General features: G+C 34.3%; 1 protein-coding gene across 2 annotated transcripts; it reads left to right on the top strand.

The window, feature by feature from the left end:
- Nucleotides 1–2704: 2704 nt before the first annotated feature.
- On the top strand, nt 2705–11535 carry LOC122585903 (mitochondrial intermediate peptidase, mitochondrial). 2 transcript variants are annotated; one of them, XM_043758020.1, is made up of 17 exons: nt 2705–2933; nt 3099–3180; nt 3577–3629; nt 3715–3769; nt 4372–4510; nt 4592–4646; nt 4826–5030; nt 5403–5498; nt 6081–6200; nt 6561–6686; nt 6790–6945; nt 7675–7791; nt 9024–9149; nt 9230–9297; nt 9915–10050; nt 10174–10339; nt 10988–11535. In XM_043758020.1, exons 1-17 carry the CDS (start codon nt 2761–2763, stop codon nt 11230–11232), a joined length of 2118 nt encoding a protein of 705 aa, XP_043613955.1. In that variant the 5' UTR covers nt 2705–2760; the 3' UTR covers nt 11233–11535. The 2 variants fall into 2 exon arrangements, with proteins under 2 accessions (XP_043613955.1, XP_043613956.1); XM_043758021.1 differs by lacking the exons at nt 2705–2933; nt 3099–3180 and having other exon boundaries at nt 3604–3629; nt 3715–3774.
- Nucleotides 11536–11703: the final 168 nt, after the last annotated feature.

Below are 11703 nucleotides of genomic sequence, written 5' to 3'. Positions count from 1 at the left end.
AAATACATGCATCAAAAGTGAATGTGCATTTAAATTCATCATTGATAAAAGCCTGAATGCACTAAGTGAAGTAGATATTAATGAGAAGGAAGAAGATGAGTATGCATACATGGTGGGGTGGGAACAGTTGAGTGGTTATAAAAGAACAGAGTTTTCTTTTTATTGAATTTAGTGGGACTATAATATAATTTTTCACTTCCTATTTTGCCCTTGTATTTTTTTTAAAATTAAAAATCCATCCAATTTTTGATAGCCGTTTATAAGAATTTTGATGACCATGATTTGTTTTTATTTTGTTTGTATTTTTATAGTGGATGTATCTGATTGTGTGTGTGTGCGCTATTCAAATAATTGTATTTCTTTGCTGCTAGTCCTATGAAGATGCATCGAAGACTAGTGAAGCCACGTGGACAGATGCTCAAAGAGAAGGGTATTGCTTTAAATATTGTCAGCTTCTATTTGTTGGACAAGAAATATGATCATGTGGACTATAGTATATTATATTGTACATACCATTATGCGAGGGAGGAGCTTGGTGAACTTGTTGCCACTGTCAATGTTGATGGCAACAGCTTCATAGTAGACGTAGATGAATCTTCTATTGTTGACATTATATCAAGGCCTATATTCGGGTTACCTCAAGAAGAACAATCAGAAAAAAGCAAGAGATAATGTTAATGTTGAACAAGATTTGGAACAACGTCACAATGAGAAGTAAAGCTGGTGCAAAATGTGGTATACATTTAACTCTTGTTTTAGATTTGAAGGTTGGGGAGAATGAAATGGTCAAGTTGGAATCTCCGTGATGCATGTGTTACTCAAATACCGTTCTTCTCCGTGAACACAATCTCTGATCGGGGTATGAGGGAGGTGACTGTAGACAATCTCAATCTTGCCTCTACCTAGATATAGAGATTCCCCCCATGAATTTGTTAACTTGCCACGAGTGTTTGAATAACTTATTATGCTTTCAATTCTTGTCTTTCCTTTTGAAACCAATATGGTCAAATGGTTACCTTGTTAGTGTGTTAGTGTCTTTATATGGCAATTTTTATTTTTTGAAATTTTGTGCAAAAGCTGTTACAAAACTGGTTCTGAATACGGTTGCGAAAAAAGTCATGTCCATTAGAAATTGTTTTTTATATGTTGCAAAACAGGTCCTGGTTTATTAAAAACTGTTTCTGAAATCGGTTACAGCAATAATCCTGATGTCTATTAACTGTGTAGTGATGGCTGAAATCTGTTATAGCAATGATCCCGATGTCTGTTAACTGATTTCTGCTGTTAATGGCCGTTAAGGCTCGTTTTAAAAAAAATGTCATTTTTCGGCCGGGTTTTACAAGTTATAATCCTTGCAATGGTATTCCGTTGTTCCTTCTCATTTATGCTTATGTGGTGTTGGTTTCACATGCCAATATGGACACAAAACACTCACTTTTATATATATATATACACACACACACTAATACTTAGATCCGCACGATGAGCGTAAAACTTTAAATTATTTCTTTAGTTTTTTATTTATATTTATATATATGGTCACAAAACACTCACTCTATACTAGGTTTGGATCTTATATATATATATATATGTTATGTCTTAAAATTCAGATTTTTAAATGTCTAAATTACCATTAATATTTTAACATGTCTAAAAACTAAGATATATTCAATTCTCTTATTTTAGGAAATTCAGTACTTTTTTTATAACCAAAATACTCATATTTTGTAATCATAATTCTCCTATACACTTAATCTATACTTTTATATGATCCAATAAAAAAAAACACTCTCTTAAATGTTACATCAGAAAATTATCTAAAATAATTAATGATTAAATTAAACTACCACTCTTTTATCTTTTAAAATATATTCATTAATCTTTTAAATCAAATAATTTTACATCAATTATCTACATGACGCTATCTCCACCACCAACAGTCGCTCTCACCACCACACTGTTACTACCACGACCACCACCACATTAGGCGAGTACCCTGCTAGCTCTGAAAAATCAACTTTATTTGTGTTCTAAATTCTAATAGCACAAAGGTAAGAAATCCCCATTTAATTTTGGGCCTAGTATCTACCCATCATGGGTACTGTCTCTTAGGGTTGTCAATGGGTTCGGGTTGGCGTATTATAAAAAAAAGAATAAATCAACCAATATAAAGCTCTGTTATTGATGTGTACATTGAAAACAAAAATTACTATAAAAAAAGAAATACGAGGGTATTATTAGAACTTGTCACAAATTTAATAAACTTACCATGTCACCCAACATCGGTTAGCATCTCACAAATATTTAAATCCTCCTCTTATTTTAGATATGAAGTTACTTTGGATTAAATATATAGAAAATTAAAATGAGGTGTATGGATAAGTAGATTGTGGAGTATAAGATATTATATATAAATCAAATATTATTAAGATATCGGGTTAGCGGGTCGACCTGACAACCCAACAACCAAACCCAGACCCAACCTGAAAAAATTCAGGTTGACGGGTTGGTGGGTCGAAAATCTTCAACCCTAACCTGACTTTTATTGGGTTGGGTTTTAAGTTGGGTCGAGATTGACAGCCCTTCTCACATAGGAGGACTTATTGGGTGTATCTTGTAAAATTCAGGGGCTGGGATTATAATTATATGTTGAAAATCTGCAGTGCAGATTATTACCCCTTGAATTTTTAACAGCCAAGGGGCACTTTCTGTAATTTACTGTTAATTCATCCAGTTAACTCGAAAACTTTTACAGCCACCATGGCCGCGCTAATCCGGCGAGCCGCCTCAAACCTCCGTTCAATCTCCAACAACCGCCGTCGTCTCATCTTCTCATTTGCAAATTATCGGTTAGAAGAAACCGGTTTATATGGATGTAATCATTTGAAAACCCCTAAAGGCTTCCAACGTATCGTTGATGATGCCATTGAAAGGTATATATACCTCTAATTATAATTATTATTTATATATATATATAACTCAAAAATATCATCTTTATTGTGTTTGAACATAGTTAGTTAGTTAAAAAAATAATAAGAATAAATTGAATAATAAATTTGTTGTTGTTGTTTTTTTTTTAATTATTATGATTGATTTAGGTCTAATGAACTAGTTGGATTTATTTCTGGAATGCCGTCGTCTATCGAATGTGTTAATGCTATGGATGAAATTTCGAATACCGTAAGTATATCGAATGTTGTGTTAAAAGCGTTATAAAGTATTCAACTTGTCACGTTTTGCTATCGTGTGTATCCAAGCTGAAAATTTTCTATTGATTTATCGCGTTTAATTTGTTTAAGACTGTTATAACTTGTAAACCGTTAAAGAGGTGTTTATATTGAGAATTCGGCAATGAATTTGTAATCCTTTAAAATTGTCACTTGATTAATTCGGCAGTTAGCAAGTTTTAAAGATGGATACACAGTAAAACATGACAACACGGATACATTTGATGCATAGAATATTAGTATAATATTAGTACTTAAATTTGCCGATGATAAAATTGCTTATGGTAGAACGGACTAGATGTTTGTATGTATATCCCCTGGTGATGTATGTAATGTTTGTATGTTGTAGTTATGTCAAGTTGTGGATTCTGCAGAACTTTGTAGAAATACGCATCCAGACAGGTTTTTATTTCTTCCAGTTAATGTGACTATATTCGTTGTTTGTTTTTGTGTTCGTTATTTATGAATGTATTGTGTTGGGAAACAGGGAATATGTTGAAGAGGCATTGAAAGCGTCGATGAGGATAAATGAATATCTACATGTGAGGTGACAAAGTTACATACTTTGTTTTGTTTTGTATTGTTTGAGCTTAGTATTATTAGTAAGAATGATAGACATTATGCTATGTGGACTAGATCATAGCAAAGTTATACGCTCTATTCTTAGTAAAACCTTCAATTTCTTTTAAAGATTATGGATGAAATTTTTTGCAATTATGTATCCAATCAAGCAGTAATCGTATTCCAATTATTATTCGTCAGTTTATTGTTTGAAAGATGGATGAATTTTTGTTTAACTCAGAATAAGTATATATCAATTCTTATATTTTTCTTATGGAGAGATTTCAACAGAATAGTATTTGTATTCGTGTTATGATTCTTCAAATTTATTTTTGGAATATATAGGATCTCTATATTAACTCAAGTTCAAGTATGTATTAATTATTTTGGTTTTCTAAGATAAATATATTAAATATTTTTGAAAATTTGATGATGTCATCAAAAAATGATTTGGCAAAGTTAAATAGTAATTAAGCATTTTAGTTGGCTAAATCTGAAAATAAGGAGTATTTGTTTGATATCAAGCTTTCAATAATTACCATTTATAATGTTTGTTGTGGTGTTCATTTGCTTTGGCGTGCAGTATCTGAACACAAATCTTGCCCTATACAATGCGATGGTGAAAGCTGACAAAGATGAATCTTTGACGGGAGAGGAAGCTAAAAGAATTGCTCATGATCTGCGCATTGATTTTGAGAAGGGTGGAATTCATTTATGTGCAGGTTTTCTGGATAAGTGTGTTGTTTAAGTTCTATGTTTAGCAAGTGCATTTACTAAATATAGACAGTTATATTACTTTACAGAAAAGAAAGATCGGGTGAGTCAGCTAAATGTTGAAATCGCTAAATGCTGTGCACAGTAAGTTAATGTAATCTATATTACTTCTTATATTGGGAGTGCGTACAATGTTGCATAGCACCGTTTTGAGTGTTGTATATTGGAAGATACTTGATGATTGTGGGCTGTGTATGTCTTTAGCAAAAGAGTTATCATTAAGTCAAGCGCATTTAACTTGGGTGACTTATCTTTTTAACCAGGTTTAATGAAAATATAGCCAAAGAGCCAGGTCATGTGGATGTTTATCCAGCATCGCGTATACCGAGGAACTTACATCATCTTGTTAAGCCTGTTAATCGTCCCACTTCACATGGTTCAAGAGCTAACTTCAGAGAAAAAGGGTTCCGAATTGTAACAGAACCAAGCACTGTACCCACTGTTTTACAATGGACATCTGATGATGAGGTTCAATACAAGTATTTCATATAGAGTTTTTCTCACCTTATTGATCTTTGAGCACACTCATGTTTTGCAATGTAAACAATAAAGCTCTGGAACAAAACATCATACTTTAGAAGAATGAGTTGCACCATAAGGTTTAAGCATATCTTATATTACAAAATGTTATCCACCATCTATTCAAAATTTCTTGTTACAAAGTGTAGTGTCAGTGTTAAATTTTTGCATGAACGATAATTTGTCACTGCAATATGCCATGTATAATTGTTGAAAAAGCTAAGTACTTCATGAATACTGCATATTTGCATATTCATAGTTCATGGTAAACCTAGGCTTTTTTTCAGTTAATTTTACTTTGTATATTTTAAAATAACTCAGGTTAGAAAATTGGTGTATATTCAAAACCATTCTGTACCACGTGCAAATCTTGCTGTTCTTGATAAGCTAATTGCTTCACGCCATGAACTTTCTCAGGTTTGTCCTTGTTATTACTTTTGTATTTTGGAGATATCTTCTACACATTGTTTTTAGTACACATGCACCATGTCATGGTATATTATGTGGTCCATAAATGATTTATATTTTTATATATTGAGGAAATGAAGATTCGTACTAGTGTCCAAAGAACCTAAAACAGATGAAGGCTATTGTGCCCTTTCCAGGAGAGGTTTTGGGTTCGAGTCTTGTGCCAAAGGCAAACTTGAGATAATCAGGGGATTATTAAGTGGTTGAGATTCACCTGGACACTAGCCTGGCTGGGGGATTAGTGGGTACCAAATGGTACATGGGATCAGGGGGTTTCCATCCAATTACCCCTTTTTTTATTGTGCTCTTTGATGTTATGCATCTTCTATCTTTATGGAACAAAAGTGGTTGTCACAAACAATATTAGCCCATCATTGCCTTTCTATGCTGTGCATCAGTGCATCATATACATTTGATTTTTGTTGGTTACTCCCAACTTTCATATGTTTACATGCTCCTTTCACTAGCCGGTATGAATCTCATGTGAGAACACTTTTTGACCAACCATTTCCCTCTTATTAATGCATGCAGATAATGGGGTATAACTCATTTGCTGACTATGCCTTGAATACAAATATGGCTTCATCACCAGGTGTTGTATCATCCTTTTTACTTGAACTGAGTAAAACTGTACAGGCAAAGGCAGTTGAGGTACGTTCCCTAAAAGTTTTATTGTAACAAGTTTCTGTTATACATATGATCACTTTGACCCATTACCCAATGAGCTTGATTACGGGTTATACTTATTTCTCTTCCTATAGATCATTGGGAAATCTAGAAAACTAAGATAAAATGAAAATGTGTGAATTGTTTTACTTATATATAATTCGATATAAGCAAGACAAAAAGGTAGTTGTCGGTCAGCATATCAGACTTGTTCAACCATACTGAAAGTATACCTGTTCTGACCTGAACCCGTTTTGATCTGTAACCCTTGCTGCCTGTCACATCACCCTTTTTTGCTACCTCTAGTTCCAGTTGCATTTTCATTCTTTTCTTTTTATATGTTAGGAGTTTGAATCTATGCGGGACTTCAAAAGGAGAAAATATGGCCAGCAAGATCTAGAATTAGAACCATGGGATGAAGCATACTTCACAAGATGTATGAAATCATCTGCTTACAACTTGGACTTCTCGGTATGTTATCATTTACATTTTTATCATTTGATTAGTTGAATCCTATTTGTTTATGTGCCTCACCCAGAATTCAAATATTGGTTTGCATGACATTCTTCTTCAGGTTATCACATCATTTTTTTCTTTATCACAATGTATTGAGGGTCTTAAATTTCTGGTTGAATCCTTGTTTGGCATGAAGTTTGTTGATGCTCCTCTTGCACCTGGTGAATCATGGCACCCGGATGTGCTGAAGATGGCCCTTCATCATCCTAATGAGGTGCGCTCTATCTTTACTACGATTTGTGACTGGGGCACTTAATTGACATGAATGTTAGCATATAATATTCTGTATGATATCACAATTCACATATCATATTCTCTATGATATCGTGGTATTTTGCTTACGAGTTGTGGTTCCTGTACATATCCTTCTTGTAGTCTCATAATCGAACATATCGTTGTATTTTGTAACTTGAATAATCTTGTTTATCCAACTGCAAGTATTTTGGTTGAGATATCATTGATCCGGACTGAAGAACCTAAGACCCTGACTGAACTGATACTGGCTATATCCAACTTGGTTTAGAGTTTTTAAAATTTAAAGAACCAGTGAAGTTTCAAAACTTAATTCTCAGGGCAAAAGTGGAGCATAACGGTTTTTTTTTCTAATTGAAACAAATATTATATTCCAAACTTGAAATGGAATGTATCATATTTTTAATCTTTCAAGCTATAGAACCCCATGTCATAAGAGCAAACAAGGCAATGGCTTCCGTGAGACGTACCTCTCCACCCAATCATAAGACTCATTGACTACTTTTCTGTCTCAAAACAAACCTGACTTCTTAGAGACTTTCTTGATTTTGTATTTGACATACAGTTCAATTTAGGGAGGTGCTAGTTTCAAATCGGGTTATTTATTGGTTTCATACTGAAGAACATACTTAAAAGTATATGGTAGTCTTAGTCTTCTTTTTTCTTATCAAATGGGTGTATTGCTTTTCAGGGTGATTTGGGGTATATATACCTCGATCTCAATTATAGATCGGGTAAGTATCCTGGTTGTGCTCATTTTACCATCAGGGGAGGGCGCAGACTTTCCAAAACAGAATACCAGCTGCCAGTATGTTTTATATTTCTTCATTATTTATAGTCATACATATACGCATGCGACATAAGACACTGATTCTAAGAGCACTCACAATGTACCTGTTATCAACTCACGTCTGCTCGTTATTGCTATGGTAACAAGCAACACTACTAGGGCTGACTTGTTATTGGCTCGTTATGAGGCATTCATTATTCTGATAATGAGTGAAGGCAAAAAATTTTTTTTTAATATTGGGGATGTTGGTGTGTCTCAGACTAGTGACGAATTAGTAATAGTTATGTATATGGATTGAGATTCTCTAAAGTTACTCCAACTTCATAGGTGAAGTTGGAGCAACTTCAACCATTGGATTAAATCCAATGGTCAAGATTAAACATCAACTTTTAATCTTAACCATTGGATTTAATCCAATGGTTGAAGTTGCTCCAACTTCACCTATGAAGTTGGAGTAACTTTAGAGAATCCTAATCCTATGTATATGGGGATGTTCTAAGGATTAGTTATTGATTGGCGGTTTGTCTGATGTGGCGCTAAGCCGCCAACAAGCACTGGTTATGGGTTAATAACGAATGAAGCATTGTGACCCCTCTAATATGTCAAAACTAGAGAGCCAATATATATGTGTGTGAAATGAAAGAGAAATGAGCAAGCCTTTAATTGCTTAAAGACACCCTGTAATTGTGTCGAAGCAAATTCATTGGCAGTTTCTAGAGTTGGCAACATGGATAGGTTGGGTGGGTTCGGTACAGATAAAAATGGTCAGGCTGGGTTGGACCCACAAACACTTAGTCTTGTTTTTGTAATTCTTGATATTTTTAAATTTTCTCAGTGTTAGATATTATTGCAAAGACTATTGCTATAATAGAAATTCAATATCATCAATAGTCTTTTGGGAGCGTATTTCAAGTTTAAATAGCTTTGGTCAAGTTTCGACTTGCAAGAGATAAATTATACTCTAAATTAACCCATATACCCACAAGTGATAAATTATACTCCCAAATAGCCCATTCACAAGCTTCGACCTATCTGAAATAAGTTATACTCCAGATTAACCCATTTGCCCGCAGTCAACTTTTCTTTTAGCTATGTTTTAAACTCTATCCATGGTACCTGCAAGAGATAAATCGTGTAACTGGGTTGAAACGACCATTTCTAGTAGAATGTTAGTTTCTTCGTTGCTTTAATTAGTGGTATCCGCTTTACGAGAAAAGACTACTGACTGTGTTTTCTTGATTCTTCTGCAGGTCATAGCCCTTATTTGCAATTTTTCAAAACCACATAAGTCAGCAGTTGCAATGCTTAACCACGCTGATGTAGATACCCTTTTCCATGAATTTGGACATGCTCTTCATTCGTTGCTTTCACGAACGGTATGTACACCTTGATGCTCCTAACAATTAGTGTCACTTTTTTGGGTATCCTCGTGTAACTTCCATTTGCAAATTTGCAGGATTATCAACATTTTTCAGGTACCAGAGTAGCTTTTGATATGGCTGAAACCCCTTCAAACCTTTTTGAGTGAGTACCAAGTAGACTGCTTTACAAAATTGACATTTTTAGGAATGGTGCACTCTATTGGGGTTTTTGGATTTGAAAGCGATTAATGATTTTGCATAATCAGACTCAGATAATTAGTTTAAATCAAACAAGCTATAGGAGATAGTGTTTCGAAGTGTGGATGGTTTGATTTTTGAAGCTGCAGGGTAAGATAATTGGGCTGTTTGATTTTTGAAGCTGCAGTGGGTAAGATAATTGGGCTGTTTGATTTTCTGGAAATCTTATTTTGTTATAGCAATATAATACCCTAAAATGTGTTAACTGACTGAGAGGACAAACTTCTGAAAAGAAAGAAACCTTCTGTGAGATTTGCTTAAATCCTCTTAAATTAGGTTTGAAGAAAAGTCGGCATGTGATATATTAGATATCTGTATGTATTATTTCCTTCTAGTATGATATTGATTTTCCAAACTTTATTAGTTGACTTCAATAATCAGTTTTAAAACGTCACATGAATCATGGGATTTTATTTTATTTGTTTGAACATTAAATCATGGGATTTGATCAGGGAATCACTAGTAATATCTAAAACGTCACATCTTCTTTTTTTTTTTTTAAATTTTGTTAATCACTTTTAGATACTATGCATGGGATTATCGAGTTTTGAAGAATTTTGCCAAGCATTATTCAACTGGTGATATCATTCCTGAGAAACTCGTCAAGTCAATGCAGGGAGCCAAAAAGATGTTTTCAGCGATGGAAATGCAGCAGCAGGTCAAACTTTGTAAATATACTTTATTCATTTCCTTTTCTTTTTGAAGCCTCAAAATCACTGCTATACAATACAAACAATGAAATCATGGAGTAACATGATTCCTGATTATGTTTGTTTTTCAGATATTATATGCATTGGCCGACCTAACTCTATATGGTGAGCAGACATTATCACCGATTGATACTACCTCAATTGTGGCGGATTTGAGAGAACAGCATACCAATTGGAAACATGTCGAGGGTACACATTGGCAAACACGATTTAGTCACCTACTATATTATGGTGCAGGTACATAATCTTGTCATAGATTTGTTGCTTTTGCCTCTTCGTGACTCATGAGGAATTTATCTTAGATTAGTTGATGTCATAAAAGTAACTTCAATGGTGCATCCTGTGCATTAACAGCATAAACGAACTACAATAATGTTCATGATGTTTCTGGTCAGCTGGATTTATGGACCGTCACCTTCTCACTTGAAATACGAAGTCAGTAGCTGTCATCAATATGATTAGCAAAACACTGTTTCTCTACCACAAACATGTTCACTGGTTTGTCACTTTAAGTTTTGACCGGTTACACTTTATTATATATAACATCAATGGGCTTGGCTGCTAGACCACCCTCCATGTTGGACCGAATTATAATCCCACGTTTTTAATGCCCGGAGTGATGTATATAGTTGTCGCCTTTCAAAAAATAATTGCCGCCCCAATTGAATAATCAACCCTGTTTATGTATGTTACATTTCCCTCCTAAGTTATCAAAACCCATCAATTCCTTCCGTGATTTGGCTCGATTTTAACCAATCACTTTGTTGTGTTGAGCAAGAATAAACTTCTGTATTATTGTAGTTATATAATTGGGCTGAGATAGCTTGACACCAAGTTCTCAGGTAACTGCATCACTAACCGTTGTGTGTTTAATATTGTGTGTAGGCTATTATAGCTACTTGTATGCCAAATGCTTTGCGTCAACCATTTGGGAAAGAGTATGCAAGGACGACCCAGTATCATTAGAGACGGGTACCGCTATCAGAACAAAATTCCTACAGCAAGGGGGAGCCAAAGACGCTGACCTGTTGCTAAATGATCTTGCTGGAAATGGGATTACAAGGCATCAAAATGGAGGTATAGTTCCAGATATTACAAGCCTCTGTAATGAAATGAAGCTGAGGAGATGATAGGAAAGTAGCACAAGTATTAAAGCAGCAAAAATTGTGAGAAAGTACTCAAACTAACGTGATTTAAGAATTGAGAAAAAAATCAGGCACCATATAGGTTGGACCATATGGTGTGAAGCTAACGTGATTCAAGAACCAGGGTTTATTAATTTTTGTTTCATTAGGTAGTACTAAGTTATATCAATTGTATTATTCAATAAAACAATATATGTTGTGCTATATAGTTCTGTGTTCTGCTACCAATTAATACTCAGGTGCGGTAACAAGCCTTCTTATAATTGCAATTTTTTTGAGCTTCCTACAGTTTTTTCTTCGATTGGGTTTTGAACTTGTATTTTTAATTTTAGGGTCATATGGTAAGTTGCATGAAATTCCTGTCATGAAGTCGTTTGGTTTAGGCAGAACAACAAACTCACTGCTTACAACGACTGGCTATGTACATCTTAAAATGGATTTCATATGGATTTCCAT

The sequence above is a fragment of the Erigeron canadensis genome, chromosome 1 (genome assembly GCF_010389155.1).
Source record: "Erigeron canadensis isolate Cc75 chromosome 1, C_canadensis_v1, whole genome shotgun sequence".
Classification (NCBI taxonomy): Eukaryota; Viridiplantae; Streptophyta; class Magnoliopsida; order Asterales; family Asteraceae; genus Erigeron; species Erigeron canadensis.
Note: the sequence above shows the minus strand (reverse complement) of the source record. Positions and strands in the feature narration are given on the sequence as shown.